At 35.9% G+C, this 27400-nt stretch overlaps 1 protein-coding gene across 1 annotated transcript; it reads left to right on the forward strand.

The window, feature by feature from the left end:
• Positions 1 to 27400, forward strand: LOC148641525 (calcium-binding protein 7). The gene is made up of 5 exons (XM_088618216.1): positions 1 to 1276; positions 22083 to 22226; positions 22975 to 23087; positions 23578 to 23728; positions 23872 to 27400. Exons 1-5 carry the CDS (start codon positions 1168 to 1170, stop codon positions 23997 to 23999), a joined length of 645 nt encoding a protein of 214 aa, XP_088474342.1. The 5' UTR covers positions 1 to 1167; the 3' UTR covers positions 24000 to 27400.

The raw sequence follows: 27400 nt of genomic DNA on the forward strand, positions 1-27400 counted from the left end.
TTTGTATTGTTTAGGTGGTACCGGGGGACCACGTGTGTCGCTGCAGGCAGTGAGTAAGAAAGGGATTAGAGAGAGGAGCGAGCTGAATAGGAATGAGACACTAAGAAAGATTCCGGCGGCAGGAGAAAGACAGGGCGTTCCTTCACCTGGAGTGAATGAAAGGAATCGGGACACAAAATAATGGCAAGGCCGGCTATATCTTGGACGCAGTTACTTTGGACAGTTGGGAATTAACTAAAAACAAACCAAAGTACGCAGAAGATGCTTTATTCTTCTTATTTTTTGGGGAGAAGACAAAGTTAGAAGCTTGGTTTGGACTGCTTGTTTCTTTTTTTTTAACTATTACAAATTCTGGATCTGACTGAAACGAATAATTCATATAAATTAGACAGAGAGAGAGAGAAATTTGAATAGGGGAAAAAAGATTTCAACTTGAGCAAAAGTAAAAGCATTTTATATTGGCTATTCTACTAAAACATGCAGGATTATTATAACACTTAAAGGTTGTGAAACGGCGATAAGCAAAAGTCTAAACCATGTATTAAAGATTTACAAATTTGTTTTCAACAGAGGGAGGTTTTGGTCTGTGTAATTAATTATTGTTCAAAACAATAGTTTAATTCTTGGGAATATACCACTTATGAGGACAGATTCCAGATAGCTTTTAAAAGCCATCGCTTATGGAACCACCGTGAATGTGCGATACAGGTCCTAAGAAATTCTTAAGAGACTTTCATGGGTATAAGATTAGTCTTATAATATGGAAGACAATGCACTGCTGCTAGAAAATTTAAATCAATAAAAATAAACAAGATTTCACTTTGGAAGGAGAAGCCTTTGGCAAACTTGATGAAATCGTGGCATAGTTTAGTAATTATCTATATCAGTGCTGCGACATCAGATTTATGGGTTTCAGGAATAGGAACGTCTATAGTTGGCATCGGTAAAGTAAATGCTAAAACGGCTTTTGGCGCATTCCCAATCTTCTCTTGTATGAAGCTGTTGCTTTCTTCGTTCTACGCAAGAAACGGGACTTAATCGCATTTTTCTGTATGGACTTCAGGTTCCATATCCTTACAACAAGTGGAGTATAGCTAACTTGGTGTCTGTTTACTAAAGCTTGCTATATGAAGATCGCGATACAGGTGTCGTCTTTGGATTGCCAAAATGCCTCTGCACCCCGTAACCTCCACCTTAATGTACAGAGGTATCTGCACAATTCCGGACATTCTTACGTACAGGACCCCTATAAATATCCCAGAGGATGAATTAGAGGGTATGTATGAGTTTGTTTTTCTTCATTCATCTCAAAATCTAATGCAATGTGGCAACCAGATCACTGTGCTTACTGTAAATGTTCCCTGTCATGTACGGTCTGGGTTCAAGGAAAATTCATAGCCGCGCGGTGGCTGACAGCCGAGTGTGTATGCGATACAGAATTTCTAATTATAATAATAAATGCATTAAAGCCATTGTTCCACTGAATGCATTTGTATCGCTCACCCTTCACTTCTAAACTGTAACAAAAATTCACCAAATTGAAGCAAACTTTTAGAATAAAAACCCGAAGCGTTTGATACAGTAGACCGATATTAATGTTTTAGTCCTTTGCGAGGATATCATAGGCAAAGCCTCATGCAGATATTTCCATCACTCCAAGCGTAAATGGTGCAACTTATTAGACTTTATGCCGTAAACACCAAAGCAGAACACTTTGCAATCACGTCTGAATAAATCCACGCGGGAAATCCACCGGGAACCACCTGTACAACCTCACAGATTGAACACGCGAGTTAATATTTTCGCCATTAGAGTATTTCCCAGTATATTCCTTACCTACGGATTTTCATATGCCGCTATTGGACTATCACCTGCACTTTTAATGTCAGCAAATCGTATCAGACAAGACACTTGAAGCCATATGAAGCGTCAAGAGAAACCTCTATACCTCTTTTATTAATACACTTCTAACATAAGCAATTGTAACGCCACAAAATAAATTTGCTTCATGTGTAATCGAAATAAATGGTATTGCTAATGTGATGTTATACTGTAAATTGTATTTCAAGTCAACAGGGGGCTTATTTTTTCAGTACAATGGACAGCACTGAAGCATTCAATTATCACGTTCCAACTGTTTCAACATTCTTAGCATGTCCCTAAAACTCTCACAATCCTAACACTCCTGCAGAACATACAAAAGGATTTCAAAAGCTGAGTTATCTTGTTTTTGTCTGTGAATGCGTCTACGTGTGTCTGGTTTCAACAGATTCGGCACGTCTGCTACTTTCTACAGGAAATATCCTTTGTGTTGTTTGTATTACGCGACAGTAACCAGAACCGCAATTTTGCGATCTCAGAAGATATCCATCATCCCGAACAAGTAGTTTCAACGTTGTTGCTCCCCGTAGTCCTGTTGCCTTGCAATTTATAGTCTATAAAGAGAAACATTGTTTTTCCATTATTGTTGTCTAATCCTTACCACGGCAACACGCTTGATCAAAAAATAGCTCTGTGGGATGTAGGATTTTATGTTGCGTTTCCTTCAGCATATGGGCTTCATGAACACAGTGCACAGAGCAGTGTGTCACTTGCGAAACAAGCATAAAATGGTTTGTTGCAAAGAGTTATAAGCAGTGTTAATTTTTAACGATCGCACTGTTATAATGCTATAAAAATGTAATATTTCTTTTGCATAACATGGGTGTCTAGGATGTGGGGTTAAAAGGATGATGTAAAAGCAATGGCATTAACCCAGTTCAACTTTCAAATGATGTCTTTTTCTCTGGGGTGAGAGACACAAATTGGCTCAGCTGCCCAGTCTGTTCTCATACCTGCCTTGTACGTCTGGGCCTGGAAGAGCACAAAACCTATACAAAAATAAAATTCCATACCGTGACAGAATGTGAGGCTCTCAAATTTGCCCGGTATGTTTGAGTGGACATTCTCCATGACTAGAATGCACTCCATTGCAGTTTATGGGTTTTAGAAAAAAGCAATTCCCATGAATGAAACATAGTCTCTTGTGTCATTTTAAGCATTTTCCCTTTATTCTTGCCCATGCCTGTATTTATGGATCTGAGCAGATTTAAAGGATTATCATTATCTATCAGTTTTCAGACGTGGTAATCCTTAGAAACATACCAGCCGAGGAAATTTCATTGGGATATGTAAAAAGTTACAGCTTTATTCAGATTATGAGTCACAGTAGCCACCTTAAAAAAAGAAAACTGAGTAAAACTTACCCAGTTTCTGTATTTGGCTTTACCAAGTGCCAATGTCAACATATTAACCAGCTACTGCCTCCACAATTTATTTTGCCTTCAAAGAGTGAGAGCTCTGGAAGGCAGCAGAACTTCCATATAAATACAGACAGAAATTCAAGTATAATTTGTGTAAAAAAAAGTATATAAAAATGATAAAAGTCCTAAATCGTGTTATCATGTATATAGAGAAAATAAAATCATTGTAAATTAAACTTACTGTGCATAAAGTCAATTGATACGTCCATTTGTCACAGAAAATGTATTATTTGATATGTATTTAGAAATATTCATAAAGCTTGTCTGTAGCTTTTAAGTCTTGCCATTTGTCTTTGAATGCTCACACTATGACTTAAATTCACACGTCACACTTCCATACATTCTTATAGAGGATTTCTACAGTACCTGATTTTCCAGTGACATACCATGATATTCTTCGGCTGGATTGGTTCCAACTTAAAATTGGTAACATGCAGAGAATCCACATGTACTATGCCGAGCATCAAAAAGAAACACATCACTTGTAATTGCAACGGTTTCAAGTTTTTCTCAGGAAAATTACAATCTTTTTGTAGCAGGTGCACTGTCATTTTATTGATGTGATATAGGTAAATCCATTATGCTGATTAACATTCAGTATCAACAGGGGACCTAACATGAATGTCACAGGCTAATAACCTGTAACGCCACCTTTGGAAGCAATAAAAGCTGTACACCTGTGATGCATGCTTTGCACAGAATTGTAAATGCCGTCTTGTGGAATTTTAATCTTGCTCCTCTTATAGAGCCTGGACAAGCAGGTGCCCTTTCTCTGTTCTTGGAGCTCTAGATGCAGTGCATATTTCTAGTTCATTCCACACATGTTCAGTGGAGCTCACATCTGGGCATCTAAGGCAAAGCAGTTACCGTCTCATCTCACAAGACAGCCATAAGATTGTTACAGGAGAAGCAGGACAATGTTGTGCAAGAGCATGGCCTTTCATGATATGCTCAAAGGAAGGGCAGCAAGCAGGACTTGATCAGTTTAGCGCTGCACAGTTGGAATGCTATAAATCACAAGTGGAATTTTGTAGCGACTAGACACTCCTTCCCAGACACTTGACACTTTGACCTCTCCATCAATCTTGGCAAGGTGTCATGACTCAGGATCTGCCAGATTGCGGCCTATCATTGACAGACTGCATTTGGCTCTAACGCTTTGCCAAGTTAGAAGTTGCTGGCTCTGAATACTCCATGCAGTGCGTGACCAGCCTCAGACATACCAGTAGCATGTAAAGTGTAAAGTGCATCATTTTCACCACTCTTCACATTCTACAGCTTATTCATCTCTCAATTAATCAATTAAATAGGTCTAAACAATTAAAGTGATGTTAAAATATGTAACCAGTATACAAAATCCATTTACTTTATTTTTCTATAACATTCATGCATAAATGGGGTACCAGGTTTATTTTAGTGCTGAGTTTATTATTTTGTAAAGGGGGTTTATATGAGCGCTTCAATTAATGAAATGTACTTGTTTTGATGAACTGGCGTGGAATGTGACCCAGAATAAAAAAATTAATAAATAAATACATATAACTCTACACCCTTGAAATATTACACCTGATGTGGCCAAATTGGTGCCAATTAAAAAGAGAAAAATGAAATTCCCAAGATGTACCTAGAATACTTCTCCCTTGAGTTATTCTAGTGATCATAAACAACAGCACACATTTAAGTTCAGCATTGAAGACAGGAGCTTCATAAAGTATAATGCTTATGAACACTTATCACAACACTGGCTTAAATGCTCCGACACCTCTCAGCACTTTTGGGTTCTATTTTAGGCTAATTAATAAAATATGGGCTTCTAATAGCACCATTAATTTTCTAAAGGTGTCTCAAAAAGTCAGTGGAGTATTTCAAGATCCTGTAAAAACAATACACAACTATGGGGGGAAAAAGAATGATCACCTCTTTACTACCTGTAGCCTTAGTAAAATCCTCAAAAACTGAAATTAATCACATACAGTAGGAACAATTTACCAAAAGAAGAAAGTCACCAGGAGTGCACCAAATTCTCTGTTTCAGCAGTTGCTTTTTTGTGATATACTGTATCTATTGTTTCACTGCTTCCTCTGTAGATTGGTTTTCCCATTGTGTATGAAAGGAACAAAAGATCTTTCCAGCTGAAAAAAAAATAAAACTGATTTATTTTCAGCTTGAAAGGACCTAGCATTTTGGCAATCTTCCCCTCTGCAGGACTCTATTAGAATGAACTAAGAAAACAGACATGGCACTGTGACTATCTGACCACCACGAAAGAGTTTTACTCTGAGCTGGGCACAGGTGTTGAGCTACAGTATGATGTGTGTGTGTGTGGAAGTAGTTCTGGATGTTCCTCTTAAGTAGACAATTTCCTACATATTTGTTTGGTGGTCACCAGGGAGAAAAGGGAGATTCAAGCCTATCTGTATCAATAAGAAGAGAGGAACAGTGTAGGAAATGTCTGGAACCATTAATTATAAGTACAAGCTGTACCTTTTACTTTTGAACATTTGAATTATTCCGTCTGTCTGTTGAAATCTTCTATCATGGTTTTCTTAGTTTTTGTAGTTGATTGCACATTGGTGTTGTGTCCTGAATTGAATAAATGTCCTATCTTTTTTTTGTGTGTGCTCAATATTGAAAAATGTTTCACTTTGGACAAATACTGTTGTCAATAGTTGACTCCCACTTAAAGAGACCTTGTTTCTTTCTTGTCTTTTCAGTTCAGGACCTACACACATCACAGGCCTTTGTTTAGTAATTAGGAGCTGTCAGCATCAAATACAAAGAGTAATCAAAAAAGTAACTTGAATTAAACAAAAATCCTGCAAATCAATTGATGTTGATCCTTTAAGTCCGTTAAAGATCTTTTTGCAGAGAGAAAAAAAGTCAACTGCAAATGTTTTTAGAAAATTGTTATTACACACTAGCTCAGCAAGAAGAATAAGTTACTATTACCCCATCTGGTTTCAAAATGTGTTGAAATTCAGTTTTTCTTCATCTATGCAATTTGTGCATCTATGCATGGGCTATAATACAGTACATTGGGTTCAGCCAATCAGTTTCAATTTAAAGGAGAATTGTGCTCTTGTGCACATTTTCAATTATTTCCTCTCCCAAAATACAAATTCATTAAATAAAAAAAATAATCAAGGGCTTGAATATTTAAATATACAAAAGCTCTAACAAAACCCAGAACTTTGGGAAGGAAAAACAAAGAGATAAGCAGTATTGTGGGAAGGCACTGCTGCTCACCAAGGTTCAGAAAATAAGCTGGTTTACTAGGATAGTACTTCATTGAAATTCCACTGGTGTTTTCTTAAGAATCCAATCTGTTATGGTTAAGAGGATGTAAAGTGGTAAAGCCAGACTCTTTCTGCTAAACATTTACCTTGTTTTTCTCCTCCGAGGACTAGGTATCGATTATGTTGCATATTATTGTGGAGAATTTCCCAGTTCTCTACCAATGAAGACAATATTAGTAAAACCTGCTTTATAAAAAACACAAATGGGCTTGTAATGAAGCATTTTCCTGAGCTCCTTCAGTTAGTATTAGGGGGGTCCCATATAGCTTACACCAGATTGTAAAAGCAAATGGGTTTTTGTCCTTGGATATTTCATTTACAGTACTAAAGCACAGGGGGAATAAAATGGAAATTACTGCTATAATTACAGTGTCATTTCATTCTTTTAGCTTAAGAAGATAAAAATGATATTTTAGTCTAAAGGCTTTTGATTCTGCATCGAATAAAACATTGCTGGATACCCAGAAATCCTTCACTAGATCAAAGTTGCTTAGATTTTTAACCTGGTTGCTGAAATCTGAGAATATTTGTCTGCCCATGAACAGATTAACAAATGTTTTATTGGACAGGCGAAATGCATTGGGCATCATTCCCTCACTGTTGAACATGACATGCACATGGCATCTTCTATAACATTAGAAAATGTCTCATCTATTTTGGAATATCTAAATTAGGTTTTTAAGAGTAAAAAGATTCAGCTCTTTTAGTGTGTCAGTGTAGGACATTCCTTTGTGCCTGGGAATGTATCTGTGCTCTCCTTTCTGGACTGATTCCAGTGCAGTAACATTTTTTTATAATATGATGATCAAAACTGTAGACAAAATTCTAAATGAGGCCTTACTAGTGTGTTACAATTTTAATATAACAGTCCTTGATTTAATTTTAATACTTTTAGCTATATATATCATAACAATCTGTTGATCTTTTTTACCACTTTCCAACATTATCTAGAAGTCCCATTAAAAGATGTCCCAACACAGCCAAGTCATTTTCATAAGCAGCTCATTCAAGCTCATTGTTTCTGATATTATACTTATAGTATATACCTGCATTTAACACTAGAGGCTTGTCTAAATCACAGTAACCCTAGGAGCAATGCTACTGAAACATTCTGATCCTGTTATAATAAACAGCTTTATTTTTATATTTACCCCCAAAAATTAAGAGATGAGACAGCTACATTATCTAAAAAGGGAGCCTTATTTTTTTCATGTATGCCTGACTTATCTGATCTGTATGTTTGGATCTATATTCACATATGTTGCTCACATTTCCTCTGCAGGGCGACGTCCCATTCGCTGGCTTGCAGCAAGTCTCATTTAGGCAATTCCTGCACTTACAGAAATCTATGCTCACTCACTTTCTGTCTATCCATCAGCAGGATGGCTGTGAGCATTTTAAATTAATGATGTGTAAAACTCAGGCGGCTTGGGGCAATGGAAAACCATTTTAAAGGTCTTTTTATTTGGCCAAAATGAAACACCTGGGTACAGAAAGGTATGACACTATTAAACAAAGCCATTCTGATTCCAGAAAAGCACAGCCAGTGACCGAATAGATTGCAGAAAGTGCAGGGACTTATGCGACCTGCCTCGACAACTGATCCAGGCAGAGCTTAAAAGTTCTTATTAAAAAATAAAACATTTACTTGAAGGACACACTTAAAGCACACCACTGTCATTGAAATAAACCCCACCTCGTATTCCAGTCCCATTTTCTAATTTACTACGTTCTACCTTCTGCAGATCATCAGGGGCGTAACTAGAGAAATGTCTGGAGGTTTGTGGTGATCTCATCCTTAAATCTAAATGGATTTTTAATTTCCTGTCTATATTATCCAATAGCCACTGGGTTACACCCATTAGGTTTTCCTTCATTCAATGAAGGTCAGTTTAGAATAAAGTTGCGAGGCACATGAAAAATAAAAATGGTCGTGTTGTTTTAAATATCATGGGGGGGGGGGGCACAATCATTAACATCTTAGATCTAGCACCTGGACTCATTCACCCTAAAAAATTCCAAAACCCTAATATACTTCATACCACCTAATACCCTAATCAATCCTGTATAGAGAATACACTAAATGGGTTTGCAACCTGATGTGCGCTATGCTACAGTATATATAAATAATCCTTACACCCAGCCCCACCTGGATATTGTGACAGCAGCCATAGTGCGCCAGTATGCTCGCCTCACATTAGCTATCAGTGGGGAGGAAAGCAGAGTAATGAAGCCAATGTATGGGGATTATTAGGAGACCATTTTTGTTAAAGGCCGGGGGGGGGGGGGGGTCAACACCCCTACTCTTTTCAGAGAAACACCCTGGGATTGAGATGGTGTTTTTATACAGTATAGTATCACCCTCACTATGCTGGGGCATTACGATCCACACGGTGAGCTCTCCCTACTGGTCCCATTAATACTTCTTCCAGTAGCAAACTAAGCATTTTGCCCCAACAAAAACCTACACGAATTAAAAAAAAAACACTGAGATGTTCTCAATAACCATGTGCTCATTAACTGCAACAAATTTCCAGATTTTCTTCAATGTTCATTTAAAACACGGTTTTATGTCAATACTTTAATTAGATGGTGCATGATAACAATGACTTGAAGCTCAGTTTTTCAGCATAAGCATTAAATAATTTTTATCTTGAATCAGGTGTTTTTTTCCCAAGTTCTGGTAACTAGGTCAAATCTATGAAGCAAGTTAATACTTTTATGTCATTTAAATGTATGTGAAAATACGTTTACAGTAAGGGTACTTAAAATTATTATTAATTATCATTAAAATTGCAACATAAACATACAAAAATCAAGACATACAAGAAAGTTTGAAATTGCATTGAAACCAAAGCCATTACCATAAAGGGATGTTATGCAGTCATCCGAAAGTGTGTCAGTATTTTTTTTTTGTTAAAGGCAGAATACTCCTCTGATCTGTGTTGTACCACAGAATTGAAACTGCTTTGGGAAAAGTTGTTGCAAATTGGTGTAATCCCAGGGTCATTTCTATAGCTCAGAACAAGAATTGCAGTGGCTGTGTATGGTATTTATAGATTGTAACATGCTGTAGTAGTCCCCTGACTCCATGCTGTTGCAGTGCAGAGATAATTTGGCGGCTCTGTATGTAAGACTGTCTTCCTTCATGGTTACAAATGGAAGTGTGCTAAAAGCCAGTGCTATTATACAAAATATACGGTAGTTACTGTGGGGAAAAATGGCTTTGTAAATATGATCAGATCAGCAATGCAGTGAAGAGAGAACGTTAAGGGCCTATGGTACCTAATGTCCAAACATTTCCCTGCAGGCCACTTTCACTTTTTTAACATTCATATTAAAGAAAGCAACACTGAATTACTACTTACTCACTAGAAGTGAGTAGCAGTACACTCACTAGGATAATTCTCTAATTGAAAGGGAGGCACTGGAGGCAGTTTGGGGTTATTTTATTAGGAGGGTGCATTTAAATTTGATTAAAAACACATTTTGCAAGATTAATAATTTCAAATCACTTGAGAGATGTCATTTTAGTTGCAAATATGCCTGGTGTGACTTAAGAGATTTTACTAGGGAGACGTCTGACAAGAAAAAAGAGACTGTATTAACTGCCACTGTAGCTCTGCTTAGAAGCATAGAAGCAACAGATATAGGATGGACAGCAAACGTTTGAAGTTAGATAATGAGAAAAAGAAGAAGAAAAGAAAAGTGGAATGAGAAAAATGAGAAAATCCTGTAAATAAATCCAAAAACGTAATTCCTCATCTCAGCTTTTTCAGGACACAGTGCTTCCAGTACTTATTTAATCTCTCTACTTAGTTATGTAGTTGAATTTAATTATTTTCCTTGGTCTGAATCAGGTAATTGTTTAAAGAGAACCATATGTACCTGGAGGGCTGGAGATGAAAACTGTCACCATGACAGAAGTTTTAATTAACAGTCCACGATGGTGTTCCAGAGTCATATCCAGGAATTCGCGGAATAGAGAGTAGACTAATGCTTTTACTAAATCGTCATGTAATCTATGACTCATCACTAAAGGATGACGCAATTCACAATCAGCTTCTTATACTGTATGCACCACTGTCAAGGAGAGATGCAGAAGTTACGACTGCTGGGTGTGGGGTACTTGAAGGATACCAACTTTGTCCAGACTCTGTAGCTGTTTGGCTTGCACTGCCATTTTGAGCAATCCATGATCCTATCTCCCTCCTAATTCACCTTCCTCCTTTCCTACAATCTTATCTATGGTATATTGTATGTGTTTAGAATATCTCAGCCTAGTTAAGGGGAACAGGAAGAATTAGAATTAAAATGATTGTTATTTCTTATTTAAACCAGTGGTCATACTGTAGAGTGTTTTGCATCTGATAAACACGAAAAAGCATGCTGACTTTAAAAGTGTGATTTTATCAGATGTTAAGAAAAATGTCTGGAGGATTGTGCGGTTAAATCACAATTTTTAGTAAGATAAAGCTTTTCCAGGAGCAGCTGGAGAGAAGCTTTGGTTCCAGTTTTGTTTATGCCATTAAAATACACCCAATCAATCTTTAGACTGTCATTGTGATTTTGTAAATTTTGAATATGTGTTGAGCATCAGTGGCTCTACGGAGAGATATTAATTTTAATCGCAGGAGATGTCCTCTGAAATTGCAGTTTAATGAGGGAAGCAGAGCTTGGTGAGATCAGTCAAATTGTATAGTACTTTAGAAAGGGAGGAATGCACTAATGAAATTCACAGACAACACCACAACTTTCAATTAATAGCTTGGTTTCTGCTAGGAATATTAATGTTAATAATAATAATAGTAAAAAAGCACTATTTTGAAATTAATTCATAGAACAAAACCCTAGTCAAAAGGCATAATTTGTCCTGAATACAGTGTTTATTAAGTTTTAATGAAAATGGAGGTATAATGAATTTCCAAAACAGGACTGTACAAATTGGATCAATTAGTAAAGAATTCTAGCAGATGGTCAAAACAAAATCTTACAAAAACATTCTTGTAGATTACTTCTGAGGATTTTCTTGCTGTTTTCTTTGACAGTCTGAACATCATCTCATAGTTTCAACCAGCGGCTAAAGATTGATAAACACAAGCAAGTAATTCTCATCACTTCTTCTCTTAAATACCACTTTGTTCACATATCTGCCTACTGAAATCTAACTCGTTTCATCTTTGTGAATGAGAACTTAAATATACACTGGAAAATGTCTGACTCAATACGTTTTTTTTGGGGGGGAGAAAGAAATAACCAGTTCTAATAACCTCAGTTCTAAGGAGTAAGTTCTGATCAGATTCAACTGACATTTTTCTAAAACAAGCTAATCTTTTAAAAAATAATACAATCTAGAAATCTGTTTTAAAAAACAAGACTTTTTGTAACCAGTATTTAAGATTACAATATGTTGTGTACCTTTACAATTGTATATTTTCTGTTTTCTTTCATTTACAAAACACATGAAATTATCTTTTTGCAAACTTGGTAATAGTAGAGCAGAGGCAGTGATATGTACACCTATAAATTTGTAGCACTGTTTCAGTCTTTGACATACAAAACTGAAAGCATTTTTATTAACTAGTATGTTTTTTATCAACTAATACAGCTTTTATGTCTTTTGAACATGCGTTTCAAAATGATTTGCCTACAACCTTTTCTTAGGCAAAAACATGCCGCAAAAACGTATAAAGATAAAAACTGCTATAAAGATTAGAAACACAATATACAATAAATTTATATTTTACATTGCTAACTGCTTTTTTTTGTATAGAAAGTTACAGCCACACAACTGGTTTGGCCTTCTTAAGGGTCATCAGTGTGGCGCAGCAATTACAACAGTACTGTAACTACCAAATGGAACAGACAGACTAAATGGCCTCCTCTTCATTATAATTGTTTTTATTTTCTTGAACTTGACCCATGAATATATAGATATACAGTATATGCGTCAAGGAAGACAAACCTTGATATATATGTCTGTTCTTCTGTATGTACAGTAAATCTAAAGTGCTTTTGCTCTCAATTAACTTACCTGGGTAAATAAATGGTCCACTAGAGTGCTACAAACACTATTCATGATGCCAGATGCAGAGAATATCTAAGTACTAACATTGTCTTTGATGTTACCTCACAGAGCACACTGGCAGCACCTGGTTATATTACATCATAGATGCAGTACAGCCAGCATTAACTGAAACAATTGCACAGTGTACATCTGTAAATTTAATATTTGCATAAAGGAATAATAAGACTACAGTGTCAATTAATGATTGACAATCATTAATACTGCCAATTAATAATTTATATTTATATAAAACAGAAGGCAAAAACAACCTGGTGAATAAGTAGCCCACACTGAAGACTGAAAAGAAGTGAAACGAAGACTAACTACATTATTAGTTAAGATTCACTTTATGATTTCATCTCACCATGTTTAATCTGTCAAATCCTTTAACACTTTGAACTGCCTTTTAATGTCAGCCTAGAAATTAAAACTCTTTTGTAACAAACTACAATAACAGCAGGCATGAGACTCCGACTGCAGTCAAGTTCTGACATCATGTAATTATTTCTGAAATAAATTGACACACTCTAGTAGCTGAGAGGGCTTTCACTTTTTAATTCACAATGTGCTGTAACACTGTGTGCCTAACGTGAATGCTTACCGCAGCAGACTGGCACTTACACATAATGTTCCAGTGCTCCCATTTCATTTTTTCCCTATGACTACCAGACAATAGGAAGGCATAGGCTGATGCAGGGGTGATGTTGGCAACACTGAACTTTAACAAAAGACATCATAAGAAAGACTGCACATCATACACATTCTTTAAGAAGGACATGCAACCCACCATTATTTTTCTTGCACTAATATACAATCCCAAGGGACATTTACTATAGTTTTATCACTAATATAGTAGCTTCTCACACTGTATTTTGCTGAAAGTATAGATTTTTCACATTATCATTTCCCCTTAAGTGTACCTAGTAACAAGTTCATATATTTCAAGCGAAGGGAGAGGCACCACCTGTGGGCTCTGATGCACAGGATGCCAGACAGATAGATCTGAGAGTCTTTAAGGATCTGTGAAGGGTGCCTGAGAGTGTCTGATGGATGACCCCATGCAGAAGGATTTCAACTCCCACCTCCCACTGACTCTTGTTTCCCAGGTCAGGCCAGCACTGGACATAGTGGCCACCAGTGGTAAGGAAAGCTGTGTCATAAGAATGGCCTTAATTCATATGCAACCTGTCAACCCTTCTAACCCACTTGGTAGTTATCAGCTAATCGATCCGAAGATCGCATCCGGGCGTTTCTTGACAGAAGCCAGAGTATCGACTTCAAAAACATGGCTTGGTATTTTGTTCCAAACTCCCACAACCCTCTGTGAAGCCAAGTCAAAACACGAGGCCTTCTGAGCAGTGTCCACAGATTGGATTCCCAGTTTGACTGAGAGGTATTGGCTAGCCAGGAGGACTGTGGCTGTTGAAAGAGCCTAGCCATGGGAGGAGTTCAGAGAGTCAAGGTGAATCCTAAAGCCTCCAAGTGATTTTTGGCAAACCTTTCAACACTTTAGAGAGGATCAGCAGGAGAGTTTTTTTGCAGGGCAGTTGGGATCAGCTATCTGGGAGAGCTGAGTGGAGCCAGTTGAGGAGGGTAAGGCCTAAAGGCAGGATGGCCCCTGGGAGGCCTCCTTTGGACCTGCCTTGGTCACACCTGACCAGGTGGACACCTTGAGGCTGTCCCAGGACATGGCTGGAAGGACTATCTCCCAGCAGGAGCTGCAATCTCTTGAGAAGTAAAAAGATGTCCAGGTCTCCCTACTCTCCATACTACCAATGGGAGCTTTACCAGCACTAGTGCACTGAAAGCAGATGGCTGGATACAGCTTTATCATTCTGGTCTGGCATGTGTTGTAAAGGACACAATAGTATTAAAATTCATACTGTAGATAATAGAATATTTTTTCTGTCGTTCCTTCGTTGTGACTTTAAAATAGTCAAATTGAATCATGTCACACTCTGGCATATTAATTAGATAACTGGGGGTGTGCTTCATGCAGCATTAAAAGAAATGTCAAGTATCAGGCTTAAACTACAGTACTGGAGCTAAAAATGACCTATTATTCTGACGGCGTATTTTCACAATTATAATTTTGCTGTAGTATTTGTATATGAGCTGTTATATATATATAGCTTATAATTGCATGTATACAATTTAGTTTTGCTATATTACTGGTAGTTACACTGCATAAAATAATACTATCATACTTTTTACTGCAAATATGTTATAATATCTTTACAGCAATAACTATAAATTGATTTCATTATTCATTCCTACTGTATGAATATTTCCAATTTCTAAACACAAAAGCTTAACCCTACCCATAATTTAAAAAGTGCTATATACAAACTTATTATTTCATCAAAACCTTGCCTAAAATCAGAATCTTGCTTTGGTTTGACAGCAAAGACCCTAAGAGATTCCTTACTGCATATTTATTTGAATCCCCTTTGAGCAAGGTCTGTCAAAGCTGAAATTTAATTTCCTAAACATTGTTCCCAGTGCCTATGTATTTTACTAAACACCCCACAAATACTGTACAGAGTACAATTCTGTGAGATGATAACATATTGCCAACATAATGCCCACTCTTTGATGGCTTTTTTGACAGCTGCAATAGTAGAAAGAAGATAACATTTGTCAGCCTAATGGCACCATCTATCAACGGCTGTAAAATACAAACTGGCATATGTTCTGAAAAAATGGGGTTGTGGGCAATCGATTGGCAAGGAGGAAATACTAAATTTATCCCTGACGCGACAAAGCATTGACCATATCAGAATTATGTCTATAAAATTCAGAGACTGAGGGATTGTTCTGAGCATTGTCCGAATGGAACATTCGTCTTGCGCTCCTGTCTTCAAGAGGATATACAGGGACAACTAGCATATTGCTTTTTCCATAATTCAAATACAAAAGAAAGGAAAAATGACAAATATTGGAGTGCAATCTAAATCATTTCATTGACATTTATTGTACAAAGGCAAACACAGATATAAAACAGTGACTGTGTAAATGCAGCAATGTAGCTTAATAGCACTGTGAGACAGGAAAAATTACTATCATCATAGTTCCTATTCTGTTACCATTACAATTACTATTATTACTACAATTACCATTGGTATTAGTGCTCTACTGAAAACAATCTGGCACTTAAATCCTCATAGCAAGCTTGCATTTTACGTATATGAGGCCCATCATATTCTTTCAGAAATTTTTCAGAGAAACATAAGGCTTGAAACATTGACGGAAATCATCATACTAAAAAAATCTGAAAATCTATTAAACTCTGTCAAAATATAACGCTATAATTGTTCAATTCTACAGCATATAAAATGTGTTGTGTTTTTTTTTATTTTCTACCAACAGTAGGAAATGTGATGAAACTAATTAGGGATTTTTTTCCTTATGTGTTTGCTGGTATTCATGTGTCTGTTAAGAATTCCGAAGTTAGACATTATTCTGCGGCATTTCTTTAGACTTAGTAATGCTAATTTTATAATACTGTTGTTGTAAATAATAAACATCTCCTTACTTTAGGCACTGAAGATATTTTGTCAAGCTTGTCTGGCTAATTTACTGTGAAACCTTATTCTTTTAAATTTATTACACTGTTTTTTATTCATTCTTTTTTGTTAATGCAATGTCACATTTGTTTTTCAAATCAATTGCTGGTGCCTGTGTGCGGTACAGGCTACCCAAACAGGGCTGTTGGCAGTATCTCTATCTTTCTGCAGAATAGATGTCGGCTTTAGCTGTGAGAAAAACGTTGTCTCCAATGCTGTAAAGCTGTAAAGCTGTTATGATTTATGATTCAGAAATATTCTTCTGTGATACCATATATATTTAATAATACAAATCACGTTTTTTTAATAGTTAATGCAGAGGAGCAGGGGAAAGCATATTGTAAAAAAAAAACAGCAAAAACAAAGGAGATCAAGTACAGTATGTCTTTCAAACCATATCTTCTGATAAGCCAGAGGAGAAGCCGTCTTTAAAAACACTGAGTGGAACAAACACACCCAAAGGCAGACTGGAACTGAAACCAGCATGGGTGAAAAACCTTGCTCAGCCTTGGCACTTAATATGATGATAAAAAGGTGTTAAATGAAAAGGTGACCATTTGGCCTATCTTACCTCATAACTTCTACTGCTTTCGACTGCTCTTGGTAATACTACTCCGAGCAGTTATTTTCATGCTTTACTTGCTGCAGCTGCTTTCAAATTGTTTAGTGAAAAGACAACCATTCAAGTGAGCCACTTCCTATGAGAAAACAGAGGTAACTTTCTTGTGAATTCCCAGCTAGTCTTGTACCTAAGTCTGTTGTTTGATTGTAAGTGTATTTATACTTTTATAAAGATGTGCATACTTAAAGCATTTTAGTGACTTAAAATGTTAACTGTACTTCTTAAATGTAGTACATTTAATACAGATTTTTTGAATACTACAACGTGTATACACTTTAATTGTAACTATTGCACTTTAAATGAAACATTTAAATTTATAACGAAATATTTCTAAGACCCAATAGAAACACCTCTGAGTAGTGAAGAGCTTTTTTAGCACATTTATACTGAATGCAGACTAGTTTACTAGTTTCTTAGATGCTCAGCTCTAGTGAAAGATCATTAGGTTTTTCCTACACAGTCCACCCATTTGAAAGAAGCAGTTCCTAGAAAGACATACCTCTATGGGCTGATTTTGTAATGCTCTTGTTATAAATGATATTAAAAGCTTTCAAGCACTTAAGGAGGCCTTTTACCAGTAAAGGATGGATTAATACTGCCACATGCATAAGATAGCAGTATAATATGCGGAAAAGGGAATTTTAAGGGGCACCAAGTTTGAAAGATATTCCATAAAATATTGGACTGTGAGAAAACTGCAGACCTGTCTACATGTTTCAGGGTTGCAATCCTGTTATTAATGTAGGAATTCAGAGAAATGCATTGTGACACCTCATATGCACTGCTATTCACATGAAAGATAGATCATTCATTTTATATGATCTTTTCATTTTTTCAGGTTTAGGCGATAGTGGTGTCAAGCATTTTTACAGGTAATCTTGGGGAGATGAAAACCCTAACATCTGCATTTAATAATAATCTGATGGATTAGGGCATAGGACCCATAAATACACAGCCACACACAAAATAAATTTATTCTTAAATTTCAGTATGGTTTGTTTGTGTGCCATCTTCTTTTAAATTTCTTAGGAATAGAAAATCTTTACGGAAAATGTATGGAACAGTTATGGGAAAAAATGCCTTCTTGGAAGTGGCAATGTTAACAAGGATAGAAGAGAAAGTAGTTAAAACAACTCCCTAAAGGAGAAAAATAAAAGAAAGCACAAACTGGAAAATACAAGTGAATATAATTAGTTTAATCATGCCCAGAAAACTGACTGTGTAATGGCAGTAGCTCTTTTTAAAACAAGTGGCAGAAATCTGAACTCGAACCTCGTCGTGTGACTTATAGAGACTTGGACTTGAGATAGCAGGAAGCCTTGCTACAGTATATTGCCAATATAATTCACACAATTATCACAAATTCTGCTACCAAAATAGATTATCTTTGTAGCAGATAAGAAAGTTCTTGGGCTTTATCAGTAAATTTGGTAGTCAGAAATGTAGGAGAAATTCAATCTCTAGAACTGGACTAATCATTCTCTTTTGAAGTAGTTCAAATATGTTTTGTATGCAAAAATCCATTTTTCTCTTTTAAACCTCAATTATTAACGTCCAGCCAACTACAGCCCAAAAACATGTAAGAAAGCTCAACTGAAATTGTCAGAGAAAATGTGCAATGTTATTATTTTTGTTGCTGTTATTGTCACTATCCTCGTCATTATTATCATCATCATCATCATCATCAGACTGACACAGTCAATCCTGTGTAACACTCACATGCCACACTATTCCACTTACTTGTATTCATTGTCCTTAACAGACTAGCAAATAACCTGTGAAGAAGCAAGGGCAAATAATCACCTGTTACACAGAATAGAAAAATATGGATCTTTAAGACTACCACATACGTTCACAACTCTGTACCCAAATCTGAGTCCAAAAGTTCTTTGTTCATGGCATATAACATAGATTCTGTACACACTGAACATTAACCAATACATGCATTTCTCACTCTTCTTGATTAAACTAACTTCTTGAGATAAAACTAAAAACGTTACAGAGAATGGGTAAGTGAAAAGTTTTCTTCAGATTGCATATTCCCATATAACCCTTACTGTAATCGCTGAACACAGGCTCAACACCGAACTTGCCTTTTCTAATTTGCCCATTAAATTAATTCAGCCCTGCCGATAGCAACACAAACTTCTATTAAAAACTTAGAAAAGATAAATAATCGCTTCCATGCGTACAATTGCACCAGGAAAATCAAATTCTCTTCAGCAAATTGGATCAATATGTTGCAAACGTTACAAGGACATACAGGGAAGTAAATAGGAGGTTGAATAGTTATGGGCTTCTGCCATGCAAAGACAGGGTATGTAATGATTTCTTTAAGGACATGCCAATCAAAAGACTACATTAAACCAATTTTAGAATCTTCTTATATGTACAGTATGTCAGGTATTACATTATTATTCTCAAGAAGTAACTGATACTCAAGGACTTTGTACTGTCATAGTTTATTATTCAAGAAAACAAGTAATTTAATGATTACAGTATATGAATACAAATTAAATCTACAACACATCTAGCTTAAACCTGATTTCTTTATCTATAAAAGATAAGTTAACGAAGAAATTTGACTTAAAATATAAATTTATATAAAAGTATTATCTTAAATAAAATGTAGCAATCTAAACCAGGGTCAGCTTAGTATAAATTTTGTTCAGGGGACATTCTGTAGCCTTCAACTGCTTCACATACGCAAGGCAAGAATATATTGCCATATAAAAATGTTTTTTTCCCACATCCTAAAAATGGCATTACTTTTTATCCTGTTTTTGCGCATTTTGTTTTGTTTCAACCAGACCAAAGTACTTAACTATAGTGTCATACTTCTTTGCACTGAATTTTATAGCTTGCTAATTCAGCTTCAGTTTTCTCTACATCTATGGCTATTAATCAGGAAAACTATAAAGCATAGCAACATTACAATATTAATGATCATTCTGAGAACATGATCATTGAACAGGTCAAAGATATCTTTCTTTCCAGCTGTATTGCAGTATGCTATATTTAATATAATCAAGCATTGGTAACATGCCACAATATAAATAATGATAAAATCTGCTAAATCATCTTCGGTGAAAATGTATAAAAAGGAGACTGTAGTGGGTAATAAACATGCAGCACACAGTCATCCCTAATAGATATTCCATTAATGTCAGTATAGATATGAACTATAACTGGTTGGTCTTTATCTGCTATATCAAAATCCATTTTCCAAACCCAATAAAGGAAAATGCACATCCATAGAAATAGGATTTGGTATTTAAGTATTTATTCATTATCTATGATTAAATGTCTCTAAAGAAGAAGAGCTACATTTCTTTAAACTAAGTATTATGTCCTGGAAATGTTAACCATGTGACATACACATTTAATGCGCTGAACAGCCTACCTCACCTTAGAACCTGCTTAGTTCTAATTAGATTACACTTGCATTTCTATCTGTAATTCCACACATATAAAGATGACAGGCTTTCATGACTGAATTACTTTTACTTTACTACTCCAACACCTTTTTATTATGATAACAGCAAATCATGGCGAGAATATATTATTGTAAATAATAAAAATGACTAAGCAATTTGAGAGATGATGAATAAAGTAATGAAGGCAATAATGCCAAATCTGCTGGGATTGCAATATTAATCACGCTGGCATTATGCAGAATCTTTTTCAGCTGATTGACTGCATCGCAATTTGTAGTGCCGACCAATTTCTAAATCTAAACTTTAAGTTATTCAACAGAGTAAATAAACAAATGACAGGTAAAATAAAACATGAAGTCCTTCCTAGCAGTTATGCATCAGCTGTCCTTTTGCAGGGTCACTCAAGATGTAATAAAATTAAAGTTTTCAAACCACATACAGCTACTGTACATGTTTTGTCCCTTTATGAGACAGAATATTCCTTCCTATCTATTAGAAACACTAGTGTTCAACTGAGTTATAATTTTGACATGAGTGATTGTTTCATTTGATGAGTGGTAGCAATGAAAGATTAAAAGATAGGCTTTAGCTCTGCCAAAATTAAGTGATTTTTATTCACTGTAAAATTAGTTATTGTTATTTTAAAACATTATAAAACAGCTTCATTAATATTTCCAAAAGACAGATAATAAGCTTCCATTGTTCCATTTACTATAAATGAAATTGTTTTGCTTCTGATAATTCATGGAAGCCTAATAACAAAGTAGATATGTTGGTTTGTGCAAAACCTGTCCAGAAATCCTATAAATGTGCAGTTAATATTTTACAGCATGCATATACATAGAAATGTTCAATTAGCAGAAATTAGCTGTGATCTTTGGGGTTCCAAAAATAGTTTTTGTGTAGTCATACATTTGGACTTTCTGGCTTTGTCAAGTTCAGGGTCCCTAAAGCAGTCTTTCAACACCTATAATCCAGCATTTGTAAGTGGTGACACACCTTTTTATTCCTAAGGAGGAGTTTGCTACTTTTTTTCTGTTGGATGATGAGAATATTGACACTCTGTAACATACTCTTTATAGAAGACAGAATTAGGGCAGATTTACTTGCCTATAAGGACACCGCTGTTTAGGTTTAGCCTTAGATAATTAAAACAAAAAATAACAATGGCCTTCATGAACAGAACCTAATATTTATCTTTCCTTCAGTTCACAATTCATTTTACTTCTAAATGAATTTAATGGCAAAGACTAGCATATATCTAGACAATACTGAAGAAGAGTGTGAGATGAAACATTTATAACCTTAATCAGTTATAATAGTCTACATATTCAATAATTAAGAATTTGGCTCTATGGTTGGACAAGTAGAACTTTTATAGATGACTGAATGATAATTTACAGTGGATGTAGATCTAATCCAATCATTCATGTAAAAATATTGAAATATAAAGCTCTGAATGGCAAAAATGCAATATCACTGGTCTCATTGCTTAATCTAAACAGGGAGTTAAAGAGGGATTTTATTTTTAGACATTACAAAGTAATTTAAGAAGAAGTGTGAAGCAGGTCCCTATCTTTGTGACTTTGTAATTAAAGGTGACAGCCATTTGTGTCCAGGAGTTAGTAATCAGGACATGAAAATGGTCTCTGTCCCAACAGGAAACACATTAATCGGTTACAAAATGCTTTCTGGTTTTACGACTGTGTTTAGTGCAGCATAATGACTTAATGAATTTTGACACGTGTATGGATTACCCTCCTGTATCTTTAAATGTAGTTCTTTTCCACAGAGATTCGGGAGGCATTTAAAGTGTTTGACCGAGATGGGAATGGATTCATCTCGAAGCAAGAGCTAGGCATGGCCATGAGATCTCTTGGATACATGCCAAATGAGGTGGAGCTAGAAGTAATCATCCAGAGACTGGATATGGATGGTAAGACATGAATCAGTTACTGTAGGTCCACAGTCGGTGACCTAGAGAGCCACAGCCTTGAGGGCTTTAAGGGGGAATTAAATACCTCACTGGCTAAAGGACAATTAAGTCAATAAATTTAAGAAGAAACGTATGTGTTCTAAAGGAATAAGGAATCAGCCTTAAGCAGTGGGAAGAGCAGGGAGGATACCAAACCCTTTAGCCTACCATGGTTCGGAGAATGGAGTAATACCAAGGTAGACATCCCAGGTAGCTCTGGTAAAAGAGCTGACCAGTGAACCGATGAGCTCTGTGATGATAGGTTCGAGCCTAGATTGTGTTACAGTACTAGCTGACTGTGACCGGGATTAAACAAGTGATGGCTCACAATTGCCTGAGTGCCATCAAGAGTAAGGTGGGGTTATTTGGCCAGAAGTCATGCGCTGAACTTTCAGTACAGAGCTGACAAATTCCTGAAGGCTGGAGAGACATAGAGGAGCCTGCCCTATACTTCCTCATTCTCTCCTGTGTGTAGATCATATCTGACAGCCAAGCTGTGGAATATACACGGCTGGCTAAAATGGTAGTTCTGAAAAAACAGAAATGGTGATTCTCAAAAAGAAATACTCAAAATTTTAAAAACACACATTTTGTATCAGTTCATTGAATACACTGCGAATTATTAATTTAACAGCATAAACACATGCATTTATCTTATCCTACATACCTTTGCTAGATTATATATACTCTTACTCATCCTTTTGAACAGGAGATGGTCAGGTTGATTTTGAAGAGTTTGTCACTCTGCTGGGACCCAAGATATCCACAGCAGGAATGCCAGATAAGTTCCATGGGACAGACTTTGACACAGTATTCTGGAAGGTAATCATCATCAATACCTTCATTCATTTTCCCTTTCTCTTCTTATTTTTTAATGAGAAATTAGACTGAAGAGAAATGTTCCGGAGGCATTATTATATTATTTAGTGATTATATGCTGTTAAGTACTAATTTGTACAACAGGAACAGCAGGACTAGCAACACCATCATCAAAGTGTTACGAAATCAGGTTTAATTATGTAATTTCAAATATTATCGCCTAATTATTTTATAAGAATTCCATAAAGATTTACACATCAATTTTTTACTTGAACAATTTCATTCATAATTTAATGAATAGCATAGTATGTGCTCTGTATTCTGAGTAAGAAACTTCGTTCAATTACAGTATGTAGAAAGAAAATGTCAATTCAAAAGAACAGGGCTCTGCTAACGAAAGGGGATGCCACAATTCTTTTGAAAGGGTTGTGTTGCAGAGTATTTTACATCACCTGCAGTAGTAACTATATCACTCTTCATTTCTTTGTTCCAGTGTGATATGCAAAAGCTAACAGTGGAAGAGTTGAAGAGACTGCTTTATGACACCTTCTGTGATCACCTGTCCATGAAAGACATTGAAAATATCATCATGACAGAGGAAAACCACATAGAAAACCCGGAAGAGTGCCCTGTGGATATCGACAGTAAGGAGATTCATTCTTTCGGTTTAATTGCTTCTTATTTGTAAAGATTTTTACATTAAGACCCATTCAGGTTTTTTTTAGAAAGGGGCCACACTGAGTCTTTCTGACTACTCTCGCTCTCTCTCCTTTCCTCTCTCTCACAGCCAGCCCAACGCAGCAGATCAAGCAGACGTGTGTGCGGAAGAGCTTGATCTGTGCCTTTGCCATTGCGTTCATAATCAGCGTCATGCTCATCGCGGCCAACCAGGTCCTGAGGAGTGGGATGAAATAGGGACAAGGTTTAATGACTTTATTTCACAAGATAAACCTACCGAAAATGCATTTGACTTCTCTTAGCTATTGACTTCCATGGACAATGACTCTAAAGATAACGGCAAAAATGAACAGATAAAATAAACAGGGACTCGAAGAGGAATCAGGAGTTCTACTGGCTGTTGCCTGGTAGTACTGCCTTACCTTGTGCAGCGGCAGGTTTTTTTAAATAATTTGTTGCCAAAATCACGATGTAAGCAAGGAAGGTGAAGCCTGCAGACGCATGGAAACGTGAAGGAAACTATTGTGCGCAGCATGAAATGCATGGATTAACAATCATCTAAATACATCAGATGTTTTACGTTTGTAGAAAGTATTATATATATATCTCACAGAAGATTATAACTTATTTATGACCAATTGAAGATATCATAGGGGATATGTAAACCACCTCTGGTGGAAAAAAATGGACTCTCCTGCATGGACATTCAGTAAGGGCTTGTTAGGATACAACTCACAGTATTGCTAATGTACTGTTGAAAGCAAAGAAAGGTACTTGGCAATATTTGTAAGATTAGGTGCCTAATAATAAACTGTCACACAGTAAAAAATGTTTATTACTCATTACTAATGCATTACAAATATCCATAAAACATTAATTGAGCATACAGCAATCATGTCCGTGTTTAACAGGCCAATGCTTAAAGGTCTTGGCCATTAAAAACATCAGCAATAAAAGATGAATAAAAAAAACTCATCTGTGTTTCTAGGTTTTGGGAAAGCTTGACTGCGCAATGTGAACATTGCAAAAAGACCTCCCAAACTGCCATGTTAGAGTCGTTTGCTAATGCATTAGTGATGAGCAATAAATTATATTTGTTTCGTATAAAATATTTACCTTCTGCCCCCTACTTTAAGTGGGACCCAAACGGCATGCTTAAATGAGAACTGTAGACTCTAGTAGCCATCATCTAGTAGCAAAGAATGTCCCTAAGAACTCCCACCCCCTTCGTCTGCGGGGGGGAGGAATCGTCATCCGTGTCAATTGTTTTCTTTGTCCATGGCCATTAAGGACAACGGTACGTAGACAAGCAATACAAAGAATAGCATATACAAAATACTTGCGTACAATAAACACAAAAACTAGCATAAAAAGAGATAAATTGCTCCCATCCTTGGCTGTGATTAAAAGAGATCTTATTTTTATTCCAACACTAGTGGATGGGAAGGTGGCCTGGAGAATGAAGGCTCATGGATGTCAGGGGTAAGAGGACGTTTAATAAGAACCTGTGCTGTAGGACTGAAGATTGTTCACTGGTACACGTAGTGTTTGGTTATGCAGTTTCTCTCACATGAGAACTGGAGGGGCAATGAGGCATTAAGATTTAAGATAACCTGCCTGCAGATATTCTACAAGGAGACTATGCATATAAATAAATAATTCATGGCCCTCTGAAAAACCATTGTAGCAGAAGGATACACTGCTTCAATAGCACTGGGTAACACATTACTCTTCCAGCTCAAAGGCAGGAGCAGGAATCACTTGTAAACTAGGTCTTGTTCTGAGCAAATTACCTGGCTTCTAAAGAGCAAAAGGGTTATAAAAAATGACCATGCAGATGCATCTATTTTAATTGAATGTGTTATTGTGATTAAAGCTAAGCTTCAGAAACTAAAGCACTTTGTTTTGAAAGAAGCAAAAAAATCAAATAAAATCTCACGGGGCATCACTAGGATTCATATTCATATATACCTAAGAGGAAATAATATAACTAACTATAATAGAGGTGAATAAAATGTCCTTGCAGATGTTTTGATTTTATATTTCAAATATTTTTTTAAAAGGCAAAAAGTTCTAACATTTTGAAAACAGGAAATCTTAATTTTGCAGTCTTCATTACATGCAACAAACATGTCCATGTCGTATCTACAGAAACAGCGCTGTAAGTATTTTCTGAACCATGCCAATCAGGCCCATTAAGTCGTCAGGCCATTAACAACATATCATCTGTGCAATGCGATGTCAAAAGCACTCAATTTGCAATAGTGAATATTTTTTTAATAAACCAATATTACACGTTATTGTATATGTTACTTATGCTGTTTCATTAAAGAGGGGAAACATGTTCCTCTACAATGATAAATTCCAGAATGTAATTAATGAGGTATATACACAAGATGTGCTGAAAACAAAGGCACATGAGGTACACTACAGAGGAATGTGGGCTAATAATACATAACACTCATTACTGTAGGAATCTACAGATGTAATAATTTTATTCCACTGATTATAAATTACCAGTTATTCTCCACTTTCATAGGACCTTTGTTCAGGTGGAACCTCCAATCTTCAATTCTTCATGACACATTTTATAAATTATATTAATAATTTCAATAAAAGCAGAATATATATTTTCCAAAAGTGCTGCTAAAAATGCCAGAGAAAGGGTAAACCCATAAAAGTCTGTCTTGAGATGCTTATTCTGTTTTTCTTTATTTATTATTGAATTGAGTATTTTTGAAGATAAAACCATTCGAATTGCCTATATTGACTAAAGCAATTTCTTATCAGCTCAATAAACTGTTATTAAATGGTGAGCTTGGTTTAGCAGATATCGCATAAGTGCACTACAAGACAATAACAAAAATATAGCATTTCATTATCACCAAAAGACCATCATATGACAAATATTGGTCACTAGCTTAATACGGATCTTATCATTTCACCTGGATTATTACCCTGTTACTAATCAACAACATTATAAAGCTTAAACACTGAAATGCCTGTCAACATTTCAAGATTATGAAACTGGAGGAATCCACCAGGAGTTATATAATTAAATAGCTTCACATTTTATAGAACAAGTGCTATACAGTAATTTATCTTATTTCATGTAACAAAGTCCAGAATGACACTTTAAAGTAGCTAGGTCTGTGGATTTACCCCACAGTGTCAGTCAAAGCAGGCCTGTATTTTGCTATGTCGTGACCTTGGATTATGCTATAAAGCTGTAACAATATCAAACATGTTTGAAACACCTTGTATTAAAAAACTAACAATCAAACAAAACAAAATGTACCTCTCTGTAAGTTACAACTTCTGTGTTACATGACATAAATCAAAGCAACATGAAGCTATTTTGATCCAAAACACACAAAATTGTGTTAAAAACAGAAACAGATGAATAGATGTGAGACATGAATATACAGCGTGGTGTTTATTTGCTTTCAAGTATAGAGACTGTTTTAAATGTGTTTTAAGTTTACATTATAAACTTGAATGTGTGGCATTTTACAATACCTATAAGTAAAACTACTAGCAAGGTACTTGAGTGAACACTAAATACACGCTCATGACACAAATGTACTCAATCACAGAAAGAGCAATTTATCGATTAAAAGATATACAGATTTTACCTA

This window comes from Lepisosteus platostomus, chromosome 24 (assembly GCF_059453375.1).
Source record: "Lepisosteus platostomus isolate fLepPlt1 chromosome 24, fLepPlt1.hap1, whole genome shotgun sequence".
In the NCBI taxonomy this organism is placed as follows: domain Eukaryota; kingdom Metazoa; phylum Chordata; class Actinopteri; order Semionotiformes; family Lepisosteidae; genus Lepisosteus; species Lepisosteus platostomus.

Coding starts and splice junctions, on each gene's coding strand:
- LOC148641525 (XM_088618216.1), top strand. CDS start 1,168: ATGCCTCTGCACCCCGTAACCTCCACCTTAATGTACAGAGGTATCTGC. Junction 23,088..23,577: donor TTGACACAGTATTCTGGAAG/GTAATCATCATC, acceptor TCTTTGTTCCAG/TGTGATATGCAAAAGCTAAC. Junction 23,729..23,871: donor GTGCCCTGTGGATATCGACA/GTAAGGAGATTC, acceptor TCTCTCTCACAG/CCAGCCCAACGCAGCAGATC.